Source organism: Perca fluviatilis, chromosome 9 (genome assembly GCF_010015445.1).
Source record: "Perca fluviatilis chromosome 9, GENO_Pfluv_1.0, whole genome shotgun sequence".
In the NCBI taxonomy this organism is placed as follows: Eukaryota; Metazoa; Chordata; class Actinopteri; order Perciformes; family Percidae; genus Perca; species Perca fluviatilis.
In genome coordinates, this window is record NC_053120.1 from 4,807,866 (window position 1) to 4,833,113 (window position 25,248).

A 25,248-nucleotide genomic window follows, 5' to 3' on the forward strand; every position below is an offset into this window, starting at 1 on the left:
GTATACTGCGCGCAGGTTTTCTGCATTGACATATATATATATATAACTATAATACTATAGTATATAATTATTATTATAACTATGTTTTCTGGCGCATACAAGAAGTTCCTCTACTTAAAAGACAGAGACTCCTTGCGAATAGAACATGCGCAGAACACAAATCAATGTTCCTTTTGATGGGATATGCCAATACACGTTTACATGACCAAACTTTCGGGTTAGAAAAGGGGTAACCCAGGTAGCATATTCGGGTTTTTAAAAACCGGAATATGAGCATATTTGGGTTTTTGCCGGTGTTTACATGGCCGTGCGCGACCGGGTTATTGCTAATATTCCGGTTTTGAACGGGTTATTGGCTGCATGTAAACGTAGTCAGTGTGAATTAAATAACTAAACATATTGCAGTCGGCCTTTCTATTTCTGCTGTAATAAAGAGGAAGGAAAAAGGAAGGTTAGGGGGGGTCACTGGTCATCAAAGGTAAAGATAAGGCCCAGACCCAGACCTTAACGAGGGTCCGCTGTCCTCATTTCATCCCCGAGCAGTGACCCCTCACTGATAGTGGGATGCAGGGGGGGGGGGAGACCAGGCCTGGGGTTTTAAAGGGAGATAGATGAGAGAACTGTGGCAGGGTTATCATGACTGTGCGTTCTCTAACAGTGGGTTTAAGATACATTTTCACTAGTGATGTTACGTTCTACGATCCATGATCTATACGAGCACATTCACCGCCCACTTAATCCACTGGCAACCCCAGTTTTAGAATCCTAATATTGCCCGTCCTGCTATTACTATATTATGACCAAAAGGATTGATTTGCACATGTTTGATCGCCACACTTCCCTCCGTTTACTATACAGTTATGATGATTATATACTGCATACCAAAGAAAATACACACTATGTTGATATAAATTTGGATTACGTGGAAACTGATTCTTTACAGTCAAAAAACTGTCTCTGATACAGTGCTGATCATGTAGATCAGGATCTTCAACACGGGGTCCGGGACCCCCAGTGGGTCCTCCGAGTCAATGCAGGGGGGGGGGGGTGGCCTCCAAATTATTGTTAATTTTTGTGTTGTATTGCTAAGTTTTTTCAAAACATTAAAAAGTCTTAACATGTGGCCAGGTTAGCTCAGTTGGTACAGCGGGCGCACACTTGTAGAGGTTTATTCCTTGACGCAGAAGGTCCAGGGTTCAAGTCTGACATGTGACAGTTTCATGCATTGTCTCTCCCCTCTCTCTCCCCCCTTTCATATCTCAGCTGTCCTAGGCAGAAAATGCCCCCCAAAAAATAGTCTTAATATGAATCTAGTAAGAATCTAGTAAGGTAGTCTCTAAGATAGCCACACACAAACATAGTTCATCCTAAGGTTCACTGTGATTTATAAAATCATGACAACAATTATTAGGCTATTTGAATATCTTAGTATTATACGCTAAAAAGGTATGTATAAAGGCTTTAAGCTGCCCTACACGTTACAGTAGGCCCAGTTTCTTATGCAACTTCATTTAAACAATATATGCAGCAGGGGGGTCCCTGCTCTCTCTCTCAGTTAAGGGGTCCTTGGCTTAAAGAAACGTTGAAGAACCCCTGAAGTAGATCATCTGTAATATATCGTCCTGTTTTACGCTCTTTGACCAACAGGTGGTGTTGTGAGCAAATGAAGCCTCGAGTAGCTTCGTGAGGCTTCATCTCGCCATCAATCATTTTCCCCGTGTGACAAAACACTCTGATGAAGACCATGCAGGGAGGAATCAGTCCCACACACACACACACACACACACACACACACACACACACACACACACACACACACACACACACACCTGGTTTGAGTCTGTCCTTCAGGTACGGCACCAGGTTGTACTCCTTGAGAACCAGCGCCCAGTCCAGGTCGGGGATGGTGAGATTGGCCAGCGTGCCCAGACACTCGATCACAAACTCCTCGGCCTCGTCCTCACTGATCTGAGCTGCTAGGTCGCCCACGTGGTCCTATCAGCGCACACACACACACACACACACACACACACACACACACACACACACACACACACACACACACACACACACACACAATTTATATGTATTAAAAGTACTCAATGCAGAAAAATCCTTCCATTTTAGAAAGTGTAAAGGATCCAAACAGTTGTGTGTTTAATGGTCTAATCATTTCAGCTGGACTTGTAGGCCGTTATATTGACTGTAAGGGCCTCTGTGTGTGTGTGTGTGTGTGTGTGTGTGTGTGTGTGTGTGTGTGTGTGTACTTGTTGGCTGTTATATTGTCGGCTAGTTTACTTTATAACAAAACATCAGATTTTATAAACTACATGTGTTCTGTGTGCAGAAATCTTAATGTGTAAAGTGACTAGTAACTAAAGTAACTAGTAACTAAAGCTGTAACAGATGAATGTAGTGGAGTAACTAAAGTAACTAGTAACTAAAGCTGTAACAGATGAATGTAGCGGAGTAACTAAAGTAACTAGTAACTAAAGCTGTAACAGATGAATGTAGTGGAGTAACTAAAGTAACTAGTAACTAAAGCTGTAACAGATGAATGTAGCGGAGTAACTAAAGTAACTAGTAACTAAAGCTGTAACACATGAATGTAGCGGAGTAACTAAAGTAACTAGTAACTAAAGCTGGAACAGATGAATGTAGCGGAGTAACTAAAGTAACTAAAGCTGGAACAGATGAATGTAGCGGAGTAACTAAAGTAACTAAAGCTGGAACAGATGAATGTAGTGGAGTAACTAAAGTAACTAGTAACTAAAGCTGTAACAGATGAATGTAGCGGAGTAACTAAAGTAACTAGTAACTAAAGCTGTAACAGATGAATGTAGTGGAGTAACTAAAGTAACTAGTAACTAAAGCTGTAACAGATGAATGTAGTGGAGTAACTAAAGTAACTAGTAACTAAAGCTGTAACAGATGAATGTAGTGGAGTAACTAAAGTAACTAAAGCTGGAACAGATGAATGTAGTGGAGTAACTAGTAACTAAAGCTGTAACAGATGAATGTAGTGGAGTAACTAAAGTAACTAGTAACTAAAGCTGGAACAGATGAATGTAGCGGAGTAAAAAGTCCAATATTTCTCTCTGAAATGTAGCGGAGTAAAAAGTCCAATATTTCTCTCTGAAATGTAGCGGAGTAGAAGTAGAAAGTGGCATGAAAAGAAAAAGACTCAAGTAAAGTACAAGCAGCACAAATGTGTACTTAAGTCCAGTACTTGAGTTAATGTACTTAGTTACATTCTACCGCTGCCAGGCACTGACCAGGAAGAGGCTCTTAGTGGGTCCGTTGTGCTGAGAAAGGTTCCTGATCATCTTCATCACCAGAACGTCCTTCAGCTTCAGCGCACGCTTCATCAGCATCTTTAGACCGTTACCTACAGCAGATCAGCAGGGGAGTTTAACAACCTGGGCCGTAAAAAGTCTGTGTCCATATGTTGGGTCTGTCGTTTCTTTGCAGCTCAGACCTTCGCAGATGATCTTTGCATTGCTCCTGTTGGCAGCCAGGTTAATGCAGAGCGAGATGAGCTCCACGTCCATCTTCTCCTCCCCACAGGCGTGCACCATCTTCATCAGCTGCCGATCACAGGGTGCAAACGTCAGTTAACCGCTTCGTCCGTCCATCAGTCAGATTCACCATGAGCTAACTGATAATGCACGTGTGTCGTCTTGTTATTAAACTTGGGTGATAATTATTAGTGCTTCATATGGTCAAACGCGTCTGCTCGTCTGGCTAAAACGTAGCCGAAGGGCGTTCCCAAAGACGGGCTACATATCTTCATTCTGTTTGTTTGCGTTTCTGGTTGTATTTTGTGATTAAAGCGCCCATATTATGCTCAATTTCAGGTTCATAATTGTATTTTGAGGTTGTACCAGAATAGGTTTACATGGTTTAATTATCAAAAAACACCATATTTGTGTTGTACTGCACATTGCTGCAGCTCCTCTTTTCACCCTGTGTGTTGAGCTCTCTGTTTTAGCTACAGAGTGAGACCTCTCACTGCTGTTCCATCTTTGTTGGGAGTCACACATGCTCAGTACCTAGGTAAGGACTACATGCTCAGTAGCTAGTCCTCAGTAGCTAGGTAAGACTACATGCTCAGTAGCTAGGTAAGGACTACATGCTCAGTAGCTAGGTAAAGACTACATGCTCAGTAGCTAGGTAAGACTACATGCTCAGTAGCTAGGTAAAGACTACATGCTCAGTAGCTAGGTAAGACTACATGCTCAGTAGCTAGGTAAGACTACATGCTCAGTAGCTAGGTAAGACTACATGCTCAGTAGCTAGGTAAGACTACATGCTCAGTAGCTAGGTAAGGACTACATGCTCAGTAGCTAGGTAAGACTACATGCTCAGTAGCTAGGTAAGACTACATGCTCAGTAGCTAGGTAAAGACTACATGCTCAGTAGCTAGGTAAGACTACATGCTCAGTAGCTAGGTAAGGACTACATGCTCAGTAGCTAGGTAAGGACTACATGCTCAGTAGCTAGGTAAAGACTACATGCTCAGTAGCTAGGTAAGGACTACATGCTCAGTAGCTAGGTAAGACTACATGCTCAGTAGCTAGGTAAGGACTACATGAGCTAGCTAGCTGTTTCTCCAACTTCGGCCTGTCCAAGGCAGGATTAGCTGGGAGACTTCTTCTAAACGAGGGCGCACTTCCAACTTTGTGTGGAATACCTGCAGGACAGGGACATGTCAGTAGTTCTTTTGTAGATTAGGGTGAACTAGTGTGTGTTGTAGCAGTGTTTTGCTATTCAGAACGAGGGAGCTAACCGCTAGCATGGTTTAGTCCCCTCGTTTCGGCTAGTGACGTAGAAAGCCGTGCAGATTTTGACCAGCTCACCCGGAGACCGAAGGCAGGACACATTCAGAAACCGTATCTCACTTATCTCAACAGCATGGATGGGGTTATTTCAAAGTCTGTATGCGTGTGGAAGCACCAGAGACCCAAAATAACACCCCAAATCCCAGAAAAAGTGATTTTTTTAATAATATGGGCACTTTAAAATGAAAAAAAAACACTCTGGATTGAAAAGAGCATCCCTGGAACCTGAACCCTGAAAAAGGGCGAGGAAAAGAAATCAGAAAATTATTTTAAATAATACGTGTGTGAGTTAGAAAGAGAGTGTTAGAGATAAAGAGAAGGCAAGCGTCATTCCTAACCTCCCAAACACCCACCTCCTCCCTCCCTCCCTCCGTCTCTCCTGCACTGATTTAACATTAAACAGGAAAAGCTTTGAGCTGGGGGGTGTGGCGGGGGGCAGAGGTGCACTGCTTCCCTGTGAGGAGTCAGGAATCAGAGAGAGGGATAGAGAGAGAGAGAGAGAGAGAGAGAGAGAGAGAGAGAGAGAGAGAGAGAGAGAGAGAGAGAGAGAGAGAGAGAGAGAGAATGAGAGAGAGAGAGAGAGAGAGGCTGTGCCTGGGCCTGGGTTAGGTATCACATACCAGGGGCCCCGGACCCCAAATCAGCCCCGTCTAGACTCTCTGGCACCTGCCTCTGCTTATTTACCACAGACAGCCACCGGAGGCCCAGCCGGGGCCCAACGCCACCGCTGCAGCCACCTCCGCCCCCCCCCCCCAACAACCTCCACCTCCACCTCTGTTCCTCTCCTCCTGCACTCCTGACATCCCCACATCCAGCACCAAACACTGACCCCATTAAAAGCTGGAGAAAGGGAGAGGGGCTGGTCAGTGGGAAAGCGATAAAAGAGAGAGAGAGAAGGGGGGTCTTTAAAAGCACAAAATAGATGAGAGAGGATAAAAAAAAAAAGGGTGAGAGACGGGGTGAAGCAGTTTGTTAAGGATGTATTTTTACAAACAGGGCAGATGGACGGACATGTTGGCCTGTAACAAATATTAAATAATTGTCTAATTGTCAATTCTTTTACATAATCGCAGTTTCTAAATAATTGGTGACATTAGCTAAGGTCTTAAGGCGTATAACTTGGTATTGATTCGGTTTAGAGATGCCAGATTGTAATTATATTTAATTATTGGTCGGACTTTATATTTTTATTATTATTTCAATTGTTAGTTGTTTTCACTTGACCTGATACCCAGGGTCTGAAATGAACACATTCCAGCTCTAGGGACACATGTTGATATGTGGGACAAAGAGGTTCTAGTGTGAGGAGTTGGGACTATGGCTTCAGGGCGTGGATGGATTACTGAACGGGAACACCCGGCACAGGCCCGGGGCCCACACAGGGTCAGGGGCCCCGACTCACTAAATGTTCATAAAACAAAACACAGAATGACCGCTAAACGACTGACACAAACACAAAAGCATTACGTAACGTACACGTAGCGACTACAAAACCACAGCGGTAAAGATTCAGCGATCAGTCAGTCAACTATTACGCTTATGACCAACTATTTTGATAAACGATCGATCGGGTTTGTCATTTTTTAGGGAAAAAACCTCAGTGATGTCAGCTTGTTAAATGTGAATATTTTCTAGTTTCTTCTCTCCTCTGAATATCTCTGAGTTGTGGACAAAAACAAGACATTTGAGGACTTCATCTTGGGCTTTTTGGGAAACACTGATCCACATTTTCTGACATTTTAGAGACCCAACGATTCATCGATTAATCTAGGAAATAATCAAAAGATCAATCGACAATATTAAGTACAAATGACCCTAAAAATAGAGGCAAAATGAATACAATAGGACGCGAAATGACGTAGACTCTTAGTTTTGGTGTCTTGTATCTACAGTATGTAGACAGGGTGGTGGGGAGACACACCAGGCCGATAATCGGCCGTGGGACAGTCTGGCGAGGTCGGTGACTCGAGTCTGTTCGGTGTGTCCCGTGCCGTCGTCCGTCTGGGGGGGCTGTCGGCGTTCATTTTGGCCGACCTGACGTGTTCAGTCGGCGGCAGGGCAGTCGGGACTCTCCCGGAAATGGCGAGCGGAATGAGCGACGAAAATCTTTTAAACTGACCTTTGTTGATCTGAAATGAAGACCGATTCAGCAACTGCAACTACACGTTGTGTCATAATCTGTCCATGCTTCAGAGAGATTAAGGGGGGGGAATAATATCCCTACATAAAATGAAATGAACCACTGAATCGGAGACTGGGTCCACACTAAGCTGGCTAAATGAAATGATGGTTTATTAATTGTAAGAATGATGCTCCTCGTGTTGTTTTCGTAAAGATGTCTCGTCCACATTCAAACACACTGTCACTACCCCGATGTGAGTCGCTCCGATTTAAACGCTTTACGGCATATTGCTATTGCATTCCAGTGACAGCCTTTGTTGTGTCTGATTGCTAACTTGTAGCCAGCAGTGAAAAAACTTTGTTATGTAGCTCCATTTTTTATTGTACCGACATTACAGAAGTCTCTCGTTAGCATCTCGTAAGCTACTTGTCGCAAAGTGACACATGCGCGTCTCACATCTGCACGCAACTCACATCGGGCAGTGACACACCTAAACAACAGGAAAACAGTTCAATCTGTTCTAACGGTTTATCACAGAGATGAGCATCTGGAGAGCAGCGGACAGACAGTCCATACTTAAACACAGTTTACTTCTTCAGATTCACATTGTGTCTGTTGTCGGTTGTCATAAACACATACAAATCATGGTTTGGCCACGGTGTGTGATAGCTAGAAGACAACCAAATGAACAGTAGCTCCTAGAGCTGGGCAATATATCGATATTATATCGATATCCTGATGTGAGACTAGATATAGTCTTAGATTTTGGATATCCTGATATCGTAATATGGCATAAGTGTCTTTTCCTGGTTTTAAAGGCTGCATTACAGTAAATTGATGTACTTTTCTGAACTTACCAGACTGTTGTAACTGTTCTATTATTTGCCTTTACTCACTTAGTCATTTTATCCACATTACTGGTGATTATTTATCTCATATAATCTCATATTTTGTGTAAGCACCAATTGTTAACACTACAGTATCGTTGCGGTATCGATATCAAGGTATTTGGTCAAAAATATCGTGATATTTGATTTTCTCCAGATCGTCCCCAGCCCTAGTAGCTCCTGTTGTGCTGCACTGAGTCATCAATCAAATCACTGCTTTATGAGAAGATCAACATGAATACAGGTCGATGTGTGATCAGCTAGATTGTCATTTAAAATGAGTGATGACAGGCAGGATTGTGCAAATACCGACCTATTAAGAAAAAGAATAGGAAGTTGTTGTTTTTTACATTTGAGATTTTCATATCTGTCTTCAGGGTTTAGAGGTTATGTAAACGGCTTTATCGGCATTTAATGAGTGATGACAGGCGGTGCTTTTGCTAGGATTTTATAAATACCAATCTATGAGGATTAAGAAGAAAAGGGTATTTTACATTTTAGATTTTCATATCTGTCCGTTCCGGAGAGAAAAAAGGTCAAAACGGAGACAAAAAGGTGCAACTCTGAGCAAAAGATGGATGGATGCAACTTCACATTTAGCTCAGTGTGGACTTATAAGATGGATGGACAGCGTTAAGAGAAATGGAGGTAGAGGAGGGTGGCGGGGGGGGGGGTGATCGGGCCTCGGGGCGGGGTCAGAGGTCACTTCCTGGTCATGCTGCTAGCCAGCATCCTCTCTACCGCGCGGGGGGGGTTCAGATCTGCTGCTGACGCGACCCTCTGAACAGACAGGCGGCCCTCCCCCCCCCACATCTGGCCGACATTTACACCCAATCTCAACAAACAAACACAACGCACATTTAGCTAATCGCCGATGATGAGAGGAGCGACTTGACCGGGTCAACTCAATCAGGAGGGAGCGTAACTCAACAGAACTGTTGTGATCGAAAGTTGAAAGAAGCCAGCCTGGGGGGGGGGGGGGGGTTTTGAACTCCAGCAGTAAAAACTTTTTTAGGATTATAAATCTTATTTCAGTTTGGGCAAACAATTCGGTCTCTGTGCTGATGTTTTCTAGTTTAGTAATTAAAGAGACGAACATGTGGAGACCCAGACCCAGAAAATTATGAAATGGCGCGAGGATGTTTTCAGGAAAGAGAAGGAGAGAAGAGAGAGAAAAAACAACAACAACAAGGGTTGTCAACACAGCGAGAGGGAAGACTGAGCAGCAGTCCTCTGGTGTTTTTTTTTTTTTGTTTTTTTTGGGGTTCCAGATGTGGCGCGTGTCCCTCCCCCTCTCGCTCTGGTTTCTTATGCATTAATTCCCCGATGCCGTTAGCTGCCCGATTTTTTTTTTGCTAATGTGGTCTTGAATCATGGTCTTAAACTGATGTGGTACAGAATGCACATGCTGAGCTGTCTCTGGGCCTCGTCAGCTGCAACGTAAACACACGGGGAAGGAGGGAAGTCAATGGATGAATGACTGGTTGTGCCGGAACGCTCCGCGGGATGCCAATGACCACATCTAGGGAGAGCCGTGTGTTTTTGAAAAATATTAATGAGCTGAATGGGCTTTTTTTAAACAGCGATTCCTGTCGGAGGTCAGAGATGGCATTCGGTGCGGAATCAGCAGCGGGCGACTGCAGTTTCTCAGTTTGTCGTGTCTCACGGGTAGCAAAAACATATTTAAAAAAAGGTTAAATGTGGACCTGAAGAAGGCTACTGGCTGAGCTCAAAAGAACAGTTACTCGCTTTTCTTGTGCAAGTTGGTGTGAGTGACATATCTGGATTTCTGCCTCCATCCCAAAACGATGGAAGTGAACGGAATTAAGTTTGTGCTACTATACAGCACGTAGGGATACATCTGGAAATATTCTGTATTTTTATCTTCCTTCATGAACACAAAAACTATTTTGACTCAATCCCTTTGTACATCATGCTGCTGCCACAAATACGCACTAGAGCAGCGGTTCCCAAAGTGGAAAAAGAGGAATCATTTATTTTCACTATAACTCCATCCATAAGTAACACAGTGACACAATGTGTGACTATTTTGGTCATGGGTTTCATACACATTCTGTGATAAAATATCTAAAAGGGGTCCTTGGGAACCACTGCACAAGATCATCAAATGGCGATTAATCCGCTGCTGAAAATAGGCCCCAACAAATGCACCATTTCCTTCTGTTGCTTTGATTAAAACTACAGTGACCAGCTGTATTAGGAAATTACTGGTTACTGATCTTTTAAAGATGTATGTTAGGGCTGTGCAATTAATCGAATTTTGATTGTGATTTCGATTTTGGCGATCACAAAAACAACGTAATCAAGAACAAAATCGATTATTTTGCACATTACATTTATCAAGACAGCGCTTATTTTGTCCCGTGTTCTGAATAGGAAAGACCAGTATGATGTGAAACTTCACAGTTCAAAGTGTTTTCACGGTTTGTTTTTTTAACTTCAATAAATGCAACATCTTTCCAAAAGTCAACGAGTAATCAGGTTAAATAATCGAGATTAGGAATTTTTTTTCCAATAATCGAGCAGCCCTAACGTACGTCTTCAGTAGGAACCAATGGGCTCGGAGCTGAGAGACACAGACGGGAAGTCAGACAGTGTTGAGAGAAGGACTAAAAGCACACTGTTGGTTTGGATCGGCACGTGGCGATTTGTTGACAATAACAAAAAGCCTTCTCTTCTCCGTCAAGAAACAGCGAGCCAGTTATGAGTTAGGACACTCCACAGACTTCAGTGGGAACAGTTTACACAGGGACCTTTTTCTTCGGGAGAAAGCAGTTCCAAAGAAAACTGTGGACAGTGAGCTCTGTGGATTATCCAGAGTAACCGGGACACTGTTTGTGGAAAGACACCGTCATGTTGAATTCTTTTTTTAATTTTTTTTTGTAAAGCTACATTAATAATTTCTTTGCTACTTGGGAGCCAGCGGACCAAACTGAAAACCTCACAAAGCAACGCCTTCTATATAACATACTGTCAATGGATCTGCTGTAAACATTAGGATATTGGTTAATTCAGTTTTAAAAGAGTTTTAATAATGTCAGACTATTCACTATTTACCTCACTACTGGAATACAGTGCAGCAGAACATCTAAAACCGGTATCTTAAAACCTGGGCACCTACACCCCAAACTATCTGCATGGATAGAATTGTAATTTGGGCTGAACTGACGCTCTAATATTTGTCCAATAAAATGAGTCCCGGTCACTACAGGTCTGTGAGCGTCTAATGCTTGGGCAGCAGCGTGGAGCAGATAAGACAGAATGGATTGAGTGTTAGACTGTCGATGAGCCCGGGACTGTTATGATGTTGACCTCTGACCAGAGCTGGGGCTGGGGCTGGTGCTGGAGGCCTGTAGGAGGAGCCGGCTGGGGAGAATTAATAGAGTTCAGACCAGAGTTTGACCCGGGAACTTTTCATTAAGAGAAGTGTTAAGAGAGAGGCTCTTCACTGGACCAGAACCCCCGACAGACCTCCTGTAACGCCCCCAGCCCCACTCAGGTCCAGTTAAAACTGGTCCCAGCCATGTTCGGGCACTGGCCGAACAGGGAGCCTTATCGGCGAGTATTAGATCCAGATGTGCTCAGTCAAGCCCTGGAATCACAGGAGGGAGAGACGGCTTCTAGCTTTAATTGGGAAAACAGGAGGAAGCATCAATTTTACTGCCTTTAATAAGTCAAAGCTACGCCGCTCGCTGCTCTGGACCTTCCAGCGCAGCCAGCCATTGGCCAGAACATGTGCTTCTCATTAGCGATCCTTTACCTCAACCTGCGTGTAAACGCACACACACACACACGCACACACGCACGCACGCCGCACACACACACACACACACACACACACACACACACACACACACACACACACACACACACACACACACACACACACACACACACACACACACACACACACACACACACACACACACACACACACACACACACACACACACACACACACACACACACACACACACACACACACACACGGTTGCTGGTAGGAACACGGAGGATCCTTTATGGGCGAAGAGAGAGATGCCATTAAATGTTCAAAACAGTGGTCGTGTTGGGGCAGGAGAGAGAGAGAGAGAGAGAGAGAGAGAGAGAGAGAGAGAGAGAAGGTGAGGGGGAGCTGTTAGGAATTAACTAGACTGTTCAGGGGCAGTTACTGGGTGAGCTAAACTCCAATTACACCCCGGCCTGATTTAAAAGCGCCTAACCTTCGTAAAAATTACACCCGCACACATTTGGAGGCGTCTGGGCTGGCTCCGCGGACAGCGCCGCTCTGCTTTTACTGCGCTTTATGGATATAAATAAGCAAGCTGAGTTCTGTCTTTCGGAGACATCACGCGCAACATAAAGGAGGTCCCCCACACCCCCCTCTTAAAAGTCTCCTCATTTGTTTTCATTGCAATGTTACGACAGTCAACGTGCCGCATCACAGAGAGAGAGAACAAAAGATGAAAATAATCATGGGCCAAACCGTTACATAGTCCTGTTGATCAACTGACGGACTGTTTCTGCACTGGCTGTAACGCATAAACGAAAACTGGAAGACGCAGCTGACAAAGAGGAATCTTGTACTTTCTGTTGAGTTCAGGTGGTGGAGGGCTGGACCGAAGTCGGGGGTGGGGGTGTTGATGATGATGACAAGTGAAGGCTCTCTCTCTACTTTCATCTTATCATCAGGGGGCCGTGACCTGGGCTCGGGCCCGGATGGAGAGAGTGGAGGCTGACACAGCCGCCTCCTCCATCTTCTCTCTCCAGAGATAAGACGAGTCCCTCGTTTTGGGGGGTTGGGTGAGAAGAGGACGCTCGGCAGTGAAAGCGGATGATTAATGGCACGTCGGCTCACAGCGTTTCACACATGCGCAAACACGCAAACACAGGCAAACTCAACAGTGTCAAAACTGTGAGCGGGCGTAATATTTCAGCGTTAGGTTATATTATGTGTGCGCCTCACTTCCTGTATGAGCACCAAAAAAAAAAAAAAAAGAAAAATAACCCAGCCCTCACTAAATCTCCGAAGACCTCTCCACCTCTCCGGCCCGCTCCTGCAAAAACAACATTTGTGCAGAGGCTCTGGCATGTTATTCTAACAAATATATCATATTAATTATGCGCCGTTACCCGAGCCGCCCCCGGAGAGGCTTCAAAAAGGCCCCGCCGGAGATGCTTCTGGCTGTGTCACGGTTGGACACCCGCGGACGAGACGACGCGCCAATCGCACGCTCCGCAGCTTTCAGGAAGTCACCGCCGTAACGGTCACCGGAGGCAGCTCGAGGCCGGGGCGCCGCGGAAAAGCTGCACCTGCACGTAGTAGCACGCCTCAGAAATAACAAATTAGAGGCTCGGCCGCCAGCTCGGGACAGATGTTTCTTATGGGTCGGCTTCTGTCAGTGAAAACCTGGAATAATGCTTCCCCTGACACACACACACACACACACACACACACACACACACACACACACACACACACACACACACACACACACACACACACACACACACACACACACACACACACACACACACACACACACACACACACACACACACACACACACACAGTCAGGAACACCAGAATCTAATGATTTGGGGAAGAAATCTAATTGCGATTTTTCTGACATACAGTGGCTTGCATAAGTTTACACACCCATGCTAAAGTTGACTAAAAAGAGGAATAAAAAAAATTAAAATACACCTTTAAGAAATTGATCTTAATGCCTTAAAAATATACGGTATGGTGAAGGGTATGTGATGATGTGGGGGGGCTATTTTAATTTCAAAGGCCAAGGGAACTTTATCAGGATGCATAGTATCTGGATCCATGAAATAACTGGCCTTTAAAAATAAAAGTCTGCCTGCCTCTATGGGAATTTAACATAGGGGTGGACTGACTTATGCCCCCTGGGTTTTAAGGAAGAACATTTATTTATTTACGATACATTATTCATTCACAAAGAAAATTGGTGTCCTTAAAGGTTGGATTTTTCCTCATTTTTTAAATTAATGCATTAAGATCAATTTCCAAAAGATGATTTTTTCATTCTTCATTTTAGTCAACTTCAGCGTGGGTTCATGAACCTATGCAAGCCGCTATAATTTGTGATTACGTTTTGATTTGCGATTTTTTTCTCTTTTTACTTTTTTCCAAGTTTAGCTTAAATTGGATATTCCCTGTGTAACAGATACATAATGTGATGGAGCATTATAACATGCAACACCATCAAAACCACTCTATATTATTATTATGCAAGGATGAGAACATGGATATGAATGGCCAGCAAGAAGGGTTTTTCCTTTAACCGTCTGGGAGTCTTCCTGCCGACCGCGCACTTGTTGTCCGCTACGGTCAAAATATAAAATCACCACTTCTCCGATGCTTTTTTCCGATGATTATGACACTTGTTCTGACCCGTATACACGCTACTAACACCAACTTATTACCACTAGTGTTACTTAGGCTATTTTTGGAATTCATGGTCCAAAAAAACTTGGTTTATCGGAAATGATATCAAATCTTTGAGTCAAAAAAGCAGAAATGATGAATTATTTTGACAAATATTAGAGGAATGTATGTTGATGGATGATCAAAGATTTGTGTATGTCAAAGTTTTGTCAGAATACTGTTTAGAATTTTTTTTTTTTCAAATGCTATAATATTGAATAAAACAACTCAAAATTCAATGAAAGTAGAGATCATTAATTGTACTTGCGGAGAGCTTTGTAGGGAACCGTCCATGTTATTTTGGGGGTCATTTGGTTAAAAAGAAACCCATATTTCTGATATAGACATTTTGAAAACGGGTCAAGTTTGACCCGAGGACAACAGGAGGGTGAATAAGCGTGGGACATGGAATCTGTGATATGTAACATTATTCCAGCATTCATCTTTTTGAAAAAAAACTCTAAATACAACGATAAAAAGAGGAATGTTAAACCAAATGTTACAAACATTCAACTACATATTTCACATTCGATTAATCATCGCGATCTTCCTGATTAGCTAGTCGCATTCTTGGAAAAATCGCAATTTCGATTTTGAAAACGATGAATGGTTCAGCCCTACTAGGATCATTAGAGAAACAGACTGCTGTGGCCGGGTTGGCTCAGCGGGTAGAGCAGGCGCACATATACTGAGAGGCTTATGCCTCGACGCAGAGGTCCAAGGGTTCAAATCCGACCTGTGACAATTTCCTGCATGTCTTCCCCCCCACCCCTCTCTCTCTCTCAGATGTCCTGTCAAATTAAAGGCGGAAAAGCCCCCAAAAAACTACAAAAAAGGAAGCAGACTGCTCACCGAGCAGCGAGGAGACTTTGGGAAGGAGTCCCGTCTGGACCATGTGGCCGCGCAGCGCCGTGTCGAAGGAGAGGTTGAGCAGGAGGCGCAGGGCGGTGCCCAGGAGCTCCTGGTGCTCGCAGGGAACGAGCCGGGCCAGCTTCTCCACGGCAAACGCCTCCGCCTGCACACAACAGAGCAAACACAGGAGCATAACATCTGGAATAACTAAAATTAACAATAATAAAAACATACAGCTTCACAAGATAACCTCACTTAACACCAGAGGAGGGGAGGGGGGGGGGAGAAGTATTCTGATCCTTTACTGCAGTAAAAGTACTAATACCACACTGTAAAAATACTCTGTTAGAAGTCAATGTCCTGCACTGTAAATGTTCATTCTTCATTTAAAGTCTGTAAGTATCATCAGGGAAATGTACTTAAAGTATTTAAAGTAAAAGTACTCGATGCAGAAAAATCTTAAAATTTTAGTAATGAGATAAAATAGCAAGTGTGTTTCACATTTAAATGACTTTTCATGTTGTAAGGTAGGCCAGGGCGATACGGAGAAAATCAAATACCTCGATATCGATACCGCAACGATACTGTAGTGTTGAGTATTGGTGCTTTCACAAAATATTTGAGAAAGAATGAGATTTTAGATAAATAATCATCAGTAATGTGGATATAATGACTAAGTGGGTAAAGGTGAATAATACAACAGTTACAACAGTCTGGTGAGGTCAGAAAATGTCATCACTTTACTGTAATGCAGCCTTTAAAACCAGGAGAAGACACTTATATCAAATATATCCAAATCCATATCAAGGATATCCAAAATCTAAGACGATATCTATTCTCAGATATATTGCCCAGCTCTATTATAAAGATTTACAAAACAATCTCATGTTTAGGCCTGTCGCAATATGCAATAAATCAATTAATCATTTTCATTCAAATTTTATTTTTTTAATTAAAAAAATTAAAAATGACTTTTGAATAAAAAAAAAGATTTTAAGATTATTTTTTGGGCATTTTAGGCCTTTATTTTGATAGGACAGGTTAGACTTGAAAGGGGCGAGAGAGAGGGGGAATGACATGCAGCAAAGGGGGACACTGCGTCGAGGGGTAAACCTCTACATATGGGCGCCCGCTCTACCAGGTGAGCTAACCAGGCGCCCGACCTCGATACTTTTTAAATGGAAATTATTCAAGTACATTTTTTTTGTTAACAGAGACTGAGAGTCCATTTTGTTTACTGATTTTGGTTGTTACATTAACTGTATTTTCTTTTACATCCTAATTTCCCCAATTCCCTAAAACCCGATTTTCTTAAAATATATATATATAATGTCATAATTGGCGGTTTGTTTTTAACAGAATATACCACACGGTAGTTTTAGTGTAACATGCATGAGAGTATTTTTTATATTGTGGTAATGTATTTGTCATTATGTGAAAGATCTAAATACTGTGACGTACATTTGAGTTTTAATTCGTGGCAAAACATTTTATTTCCATTTTAAGATTCAATATTTATCAAGATAATAGAATAATTTAGTCAAAATATAATAATGTATATTTTATTTTCAACTGGAACATGCGTCCTTAAAAAAAAATAAATTACATGATCTAAATAAATAAATGAATTTTGATTTAATGTAAGGATTACTTTCTTTACTGGATTACATCATCGGTCAGTTGGAACTACGCGGCGGCAACAGCCTGTAACACGGCTGCCATTTAGTCAGGATTAGACGGAAATTATAACCCTGAATTCTCTGTGTGATAACATTAGCACACTTCACAATAGACTGACTTTATTCATCCCAAATTGGGAAATGTCAGTGCTACAGCAGCACGATATAAGACACACAGCACTAGGGCTGCACAATATGAGGAAAATACCTAACTGTGATTATTTTGACCGATATTGCGATTGCGATGTGATTCACGATATTGGAGGGAATTTAAATTTTTGTATCATTTTCTCATTTTCATTGAAGAAAAAAAAAAAAGTGTGATTTTTTTTTGCGAGAATCTATACCAAAACAAAGATCTTTTCTGTAGTCTGTAGGATAGGATTTGTGGGCCGGGACGTCCCTGCAGCGCCACAATACTTCATTTTAGAACGGTTCGACACACATTTTGCCTTTAACAAATATTGTGCCCCCCTGCGATTTGGATATTGCACTAGTCCATATTGCGATTTCAATAAAATTGCGATTAATTGTGCAGCCTTACACAGCGCACATACAGAATATACAAGAAGTAGGCCTAATAAATACAATAGAATAAAAGAACTATTCAAAAATACAAAAGAAAGAATGTACAAAAGCATTTTAAACATCTGTATAAAATGCTGATTTCTTGATTTTCCTTTCTCTGCAGCTTTTGGAGAAGGTTTACAGCAGCTACAGGCAGGTGGAGGTGTTGAGCTGATGACACCGAGTCTGACTTGCGAGCAATGTGAGCAACGTTTAGGCTCCGTGCTGTCACGGCGACCGCCGGTGTGACGCGGCGGCTGCGGCTGCGGCGGCTGCCCTCGACAGTCAGTCGGCCGCTGCTTGTTAACATGTCTGCGTCTCTCTGCTGTGGTCTCCCAGCAGCCAGATATCACCGTGAGGCAACCTGCTCCCAGTTAACAAACGCACTCACTGCTACTGTGTGAAGAAGAAGAAAAAAAAAAAAACAGCTCCAGTCGCAGCATCACAAACCAGACGTGGAGCGGCTTAATCAACTGCAGCCTGGGTCAATTACCGCCAACATCCCCCTTCCATTAACGACAGCAGCAGGAAAGCAGAGCTATCAGACTGTGGGGAAGGCTTATCTGATCAGGAGAAAGTCACAACATGTTTGCCGAGTAAATAAAAGCCGATGACACGCGGTACCATGAAGTGATCGGTCTTTGAGTCAAACTAAATATCCTTATGTGTCCTTATATGGAAACTGGCTGATAAACTGTCTGCTGACCGGCTTTTGCTTCATGTTCCACGAGCTCGGGCTGAACTTGGAAAAACTGCTTTTAATTTTAGTGCACCTGACTCCTGGGACAAAATACAGCACCTCCTTAAAAACAGGCTTTCTGCAGGTTTTCGACAAGTCAAAATTAAGACAAAAAAAGTCTTAGTTTTGACTTTAAAAAAAGACCTTGAATTTCATTCGTAACGGTCGTTAACCCTGGTGTTGTCTTCCCGTCGACCGTGCGACTTTTAATTTTTCTGGGTCAAATTTTTTTATTAAAAAAACGTCATTACTATAGTGTCACTATAGCTTTGGTCGTTTTTCTTTTGACACCTTTGTCGCTTTTTCCCGACATTTTGTCACTTTTCCTGATGTTATTGTCACTTTTTCTTTTTCCCGACATTTTGTCACTTTTCCTGATGTTATTGTCACTTTTTCTTTTTCCCGACATTTTGTCACTTTTCCCAGTGTTTTTCAAGCTTTTAAGACATTTTTTGTCACTTTTCAAAGTTTTTGGTCACTTTTTTCGATGCCCTTGTTGATTTCTTCTGCACTTTATTTGAAGTTTTTGTATTTTTTTTCTCACATTTGTCTCTTTTTTCAACATTCTTTTATACATTTTTTTTTTTTTTTTTTAAATGCTATAAAATTGAATAAAACTTCCAAATTCAATGAAAGTAGTGAACTGATCATTTATTTTACTTGTGAAGAGCGCTGTACGGAACCATCCACGTTACTTTCTTTGACAATTTGGTATTTTTGATATAGAAACATTTTGAAAATGGGTCAAATTTGACCCGAGGACAACAGATAAAAACAACCTTTTTAAGACCATAATGAATGAAATTTAAGACCTATATCACAACATCAAAAAGAAAGCTGTCAGACTGCAGAAGACATGGTCCGAAACAATTCCCCCTTCGGCATTAAAGGGACTGGTGTCAAGATTGGCTGCAAACCAAGTTGCATGTTGGGTCTCATTTGTAGTCCTTAGAGCGAATTATATTTGGACTAGCGACAGAAAGAACTACAACACTACAGAATGAAAAAAAAAAAAAACATTACGGGAACATTTCAACGAGCATTACAGGGAGCGTTACGTTGACGTAGAAACCTGTTAAAATTATTTAAGATCTAGAACACAAGACTTTTTAAATGTTTTGATTTGAAGGCCTTTTTAAGACCCCCCGCGGAAATCCTGTTAAAATTAACACACTTGTACCTTTTAGACATTTTAGAAATCTGATTTTAAACCTCCAAACTTCTACTTGTAACTGCTTTACAGAATTGCATTTTCTTCAACATCTTAAATTATACTAGTTTATTTATAAAAAAATGTTTTTGTTTTAGTAGCTTTCTATTGTTCTTATGACGGTGTCGCTTCATTTCTGTGTATGGATGAATACTTAACCGAGTCAAAGTGTTAAAACAAACCATTTCCCTGCTGGACACATGCTCAAGGGGGTCCAAACCCCCCCCCGCCCCGAAGGGGGTTCTTTAATCTGAATCAAAGATACACTGAAGGGGGAAACACGGAGATAAAACCAGTTCCTAACAGGGTCTGGCTTTGATAAAGCCCCACAAACGGAGCGAGATTGGAACCAGGTGGGGGCTGGATTAGGGTAGAGTGGGAGCGCCGAGGTTCCCGTACGAGCGCTGTGGGACACGTGGCCAAAAGCGGACCTTCTAAGCATTTATTAAATGGAAATCTGATGAGCGTGGTTTCGACTGGCGTTCCCACAGGGGGACGGCCATTCGTCAAACTGACGTCGGGAGGGTTTCACTGAACAAATAAAGAACGAGTGGTTCCTCTGAAAATGTGACTAATTGAGTTCAAATGTCTCAAAACAATGCTGTTAAAAAAAAAACATTCATTAATAATGGTGTAAAGAAGGTCTAATTTAAAAGGGGACTGACTCAAACAACGCATGGATATCAAACATTCTGGCTGAGCTGCTCCAACAAACAGTCCATTAATTAAACCAAATTAAATCCAAAATTTGTTGACACAAGAGTAGATTTACTTATAACTTCATCGCAGGATTATGTTCTTATTCTGCTGAACGAATCTGTGATTAATGTCATGTTGGTTGTGTCGCTGAATCAGAGGAACATGAGGAAAAACCTCCGTGGGAAGAATAGTGTAATAATGAACCCGTTAAAACTCCAGACTCCACAACTGATGCCGAGCAAAACCTAACTTTCATGTAAACAGATACTGAAAAGCAAAAGAAGAGAGCGAGCAGGAACAAGAGCATGTGCTGCTCTAACGGCCTCCACTCTCAGGATTTCAGGCCAGATTTTGGGAGCCTGGCTGCAGGGATTGGCTCCCATTCAGACACAAAAGCATCTTAGAGGATGTTGGGTGATCGGGTCTGTTAACCCCAAAAGGTGTTGGATGGGGCTGAGGTAGAAATGATGTTCACTACGGCAGAGGTTCTCAAACTTTTTTCAATAATGTCCCCCCCCCCCTTTGAATTGTTTTTTTAAGCCAAGTACCCCTACCCTGACAAGCCAGACCCACATCCAGATGTTGGGTCTGGGAACTCACCATTGGCAGGGCTCAATCTGAGGGGCGGGATAAAACGGTTGTCTTTCAAATTCCCTCTGCACGCAATAGGACAGCGCTCCAACCAATCAGAGCAACGCTAGCTGATAGATTAAACTTTAAACTCCGAACACATCTTCCTTTTTTTAAGAATGACTTCAGTGCCGTTCTTTGTTCTTTTCTCAACAAAAAAAAGCTGAACTCCAAGTCTTCCAGAAGACTTCTGTTAACCAGCAGCAGCAGCAGCCATAAGCCCCGCCCACCGATTCTATACACGATGTGATTGGCCTGACCAGAGTTTGGTTTTTCCAGCTCGCAGGCCAACGGAGAGTTGCTAGACTGACCCTGGCTGCAAAATAAATTTGCTGCAGCTAGGGTGCGTCTAGATTTCTAGGCTAAAGTAGCGCAAATCCTTTTTGGTAGAAAAGCAAAGACACACAATACAGCGATGTCAGCGATAGATTTACTAAAAACAGCAACCCTGGACCTGGAAAACATTGAAATGCTGATGAAGAAAGGCGACAAAACCTTGGAAAAAGACGGTAGAAAGAAGGAAGGAAGGCAAGAAGAGGTCGAAAATAGAAACAAAAGCTTTAGAAAAGCGACAAAAACTTCAAAAAAGGGACAAACTTAAAAAATGTGACGTTTTTGTCGCCTTCTTTGGACCTGTTCTTGCCCCACTTCCTTCTGCTGTCTTGTTTTGTTTTTTTTGAAGTTTTTCCCTTTTTCTTTCTATTTTCGACCTCTTCTTGCCTCACTTCCTTCCTTCCTTCCTTCCTTCCTTCCTTCCTTCCTTCCTTCCTTCTACAGTCTCCAAGGTTTTGTCACCTTTTTGCATCATTTCATCAGCATTTAAATGTTTTTCAGTTACAAGGCTGCTATCGCTGTTAAAATAAAAAAAAAATAAAAAAAATCAGTATAAAGTTGAACAATGGTCTGGTCCAACAGCCTTGTAACTGAAAAACATTTTGAAAAAGATCTCATGTACCCCCTGAAGTCCTCCAGAGGACCCCCACTTGAGAAACACTGCACTACGGGGAAAGATCAGGGCCAAATCCTCCTTGGCAGAAACCAAAATATGTCCGTTGATCGTATATTTGGAGGACCTTAATGGATATAAGCCTTCGGACTTCACTGCGTTTTTATCCTGTGGGATTTTTAATGTAATTGCTGCTGTGCAGTGCTATATGTGGTTCTATTTTAAATAATCAAATAAAACCAACATTTTGAATGTTCCGGTAGAAAAAGTGCCAGCGCCTACAAGCTCTAATAGTTTCTTTTCTCTATTTTAGACTTTTCCCACTTTGTATTGCGACTGCTGCACAGCAGGATAAATAAAGTTGCATCTTATCTCATACTGTCTGCACCGTTCATAAGCTTAAGTGCATCCTGCAGAGGTGTTGCATTATTTCTGGAATACATGCAGGATTAGAGCTCTGAGGGAGCGCAGGATACGTGGGGGAGCCATCATGCACAAGTGAACCCAGAAGCAGGTTGGGATCAGCACTCTTAGTTAACCTTCTGAAGTCGGAGGGCATTTTTACATAACTTCTTGAATTCTCCTTTTAAAATGGTATTTGCATATAAACTGATCCCTGTGTGTTTCACATCAAAATGTTCAGAACAAACTCAACTTTCTGTGTAGTGATGCCCCAAATTGTTCAAGAGCGATGAATAAAGAGATACTTTGGCGCTAAAGTGGAAAATATTTCTCAAAATCAATCAAAAAAACAAAACCTACACTCAATTGTTTTGGTGCTTAAAATGAGTTCACAAAAGTCTTGGGTTCACTAAAGTAAATATAAGAATAAAATAGTGAATAAAATGTCTAAAATGAAATTTTGTAATACCGCTTCTTGTTGTCAAACATGGCTTGGACTCGCCGGTGCGTCTTTTGTCCTCAGAGCGATAAAAAGGAAAAGGAGGAAAAGAGAAATCGAGTGTGTGACCAGTGTAACACCGCGCCCTGCCCTCTCACCATGTCGTTCTTGTTCTCCAGGAAGATGGACAGCTTCTTGAGGAAGGAGAGCGCCACCAGCAGCAGCTCCTGGTCCTCCCGGTCCAGGATCTTCACCAGCATGTGGACGATGTTCTTGTTCCGTATCTTCAGCTCCGTGCGGGTGTCTTCAGCCAGGTTCAGCAGCAGACACAGAGACACTGCAGGGACAGAGACAACGGCGTCGGCCCGGGAAACGGGTCTTTTGGTGTTTTTTGCCCCCAACGTCTCCTCCCAGGCAGCGCCGCAATGGTTATGTTTAGTGTTAGGGTTAGGGTTAAAGCCGAGACACAGCAGCCAGACGGCCGACCGACGACAGAAGAGCCAGTCGAGATGATCAGTCGGGTCCCCGAGGTCCAAAAATCTGCCCCGGGACACACTGAGGAGACACAGACTGGAGAAACGTAATACGTCTCCATAGCAGCAGGCGGCGCTACTCTGTGTTGTTGCACGAGAAATGAAAACCGGCAGCTGATTGGACGAACGCGTCACATGGGTTTGTTTTCTCCGGAATTTCGAAGCCAGACTGTCATGGCGGCCGTTCAGAATACGATCTCATATCGGACTAAAATAGTTCACCGAGACATGTTTCTGGAAACATTTGAAGAGAGTAATAGGCCGTGCAGTTGCTGAATCTGTCTTCATTTCAGATCAACAAAGTTTAAAGTTTAAAAGATTTTCGTCAGATTTTGAGAGACTCTAGTCACCTCCTTCCGCTCCCCGTTTCCGGGTGAGTCCCGACTGCCCTGCCGCCGACTGAACACGTCAGGTCGGCTAAATGAACGCCGACGGCAAGGAACACACGGAACAGACTCAAGTCACCGACATCGCCAGACTGTCCAACAGCCGATTATCGGGTAGGAGTGTCCCGGCCTTTAGCTGCCTGGAAGGCGCCGTTGGAGGCAAAAAACACCAACGAGCCGGGAAACGCGCGCATTCATTTATCGGCAAATCACTTCCATTCCCTCGCTCGTTTTTGTTTTGTCATTTCGGATTTTATTTAGATTCTCTTGCGCGTCTTGGGGCCGCAAACCAAACGGTTATCTTCATTACACGCCGAAGGAAGCGTACTCATGGACGAGAGGCTCGTGAGCGGCGCGAGACGTAAACGGTAATGGCGTCCTTCTCGGCTGAGCTCTAACTGTAGCTAACCGACAGCTCAGGCGAGGAAGACTCTTCCCTCTGCGAGGTTCCTGCATGAAACTGCACACAACAGGTCTGTGGATGAGCCTGAGTAACCGGGTCATGATTTCGGGAAAGAGACATTGTTGGTGCAGTTTTTAAAATGAATTTTTTTGGCGCTTAAAGCACCAAAAGCAGAGTGCCATCTAGTTCCATTAATTTGGAAGAGAAGGCAGACATCTCTACGGCCGATATCGCCAACACTGGGCAACTCGCACAGAAGTAGGGCTGTGCTATTAATCAAAATGTAATCGGGATTATAATTTCGGCCCCAACGATCACAAAAACAGAATAATCGAGAAAAACAATTATTTAGCTCATTACGTTTTGCAAGTAAACTCTTATTTTCTCTTGTGTTCTGAATGAAAATATAAAGTTTAAATAGGAAAAGTATTAAGGTAAATTTCACAGTTGTATGTGTTTTTTCACTGTTAACCTTTTAAGTTTTTTAAGTTCAATAACTGCAACATCTTTCCCGAAGTCAACGAGTAATCGTGTTAAATTATCGTGATTCCAATATTGATCGAAATAACCGTTATTATATAATTTTCCATAATTGAGCAGCCCTATAAGCCCTAGCAGCAGGTAAGAGGGCAAATATGTATTTTTTAATTTTGGGGTGAACTTTCCCTTTAAACAAACAGAGCTGGAGACGCAGTGAGTAGACTGGTCTTAGCTCCTTATTAGTCTATATCAACGACATTTCATTCCTGGGATTCTGTCTCTGTGTTGGCCTTCTAAACTCCGGTGGATTTCTGAGGACTATGGTTAACTGCTCCTCAGATCTCTGCAGGGTAAATCCAGACAGCTAGCTAGACTATCTGTCCAATCGGAGTTTTCTGTTGCACGACTAAAACTACTTTTGAACGTACACATGTTCCACCAAAACAAGTTCCTTCCTGAGGCTGTTTTGCAGAGGCACCATTTCTCTGCTCAGCACTTAGCGCCGCCCACGACGATTCTGATTGGTTTAAAGAAATGCCAATAAACCAGAGCACGTTTTTCTCCCATCCCAGAATGCTGTGTGGACTAGCAACAACGGTTACCTCTGAGAAGCTGCTCCTGCTTGGCCAGAAGGCTCTGGTACTTCCTGAAGGACTTCTCATGTTCTTTCTTCAGACTTTGGTTCTCAGAGCATTCTTCAGGTGAAATCAAGTCAAGGAACTCAAAGTGTCCGCTTACACTGCCTAAAATGTCGGCGCTCTGATCCGTTAGCACGTAATTTAGCCCAGAGAAGAATCAACTTTAAAGTAGTTTCTGAAGAACTGATTTCCGGTTAGGTCTGCTAGCGGAGAGTGCAACCAGAGATGCTCTCTCTAAACCGTCTCTGGTGTAACGGTAGTCAGAGACAGCCTTAGAGAAATGTCAGCAATCTGGCAATATTTTACAACTGCGATGTGTACAG

At 42.8% G+C, this 25,248-nt stretch overlaps 1 protein-coding gene across 1 annotated transcript in view; it reads right to left on the minus strand.

Moving 5' to 3' along the window:
- Positions 1 to 25,248, minus strand: part of kifap3a (kinesin-associated protein 3a) — a 57,458-nt gene that overhangs the window by 20,405 nt on the left and 11,805 nt on the right. Inside the window, 7 exon segments of the mRNA XM_039812522.1 lie at positions 1,830 to 1,995; positions 3,276 to 3,388; positions 3,479 to 3,604; positions 9,200 to 9,283; positions 15,175 to 15,337; positions 22,644 to 22,822; positions 24,890 to 24,988. Coding sequence (XP_039668456.1) covers positions 1,830 to 1,995; positions 3,276 to 3,388; positions 3,479 to 3,604; positions 9,200 to 9,283; positions 15,175 to 15,337; positions 22,644 to 22,822; positions 24,890 to 24,988 — 930 coding nt within the window.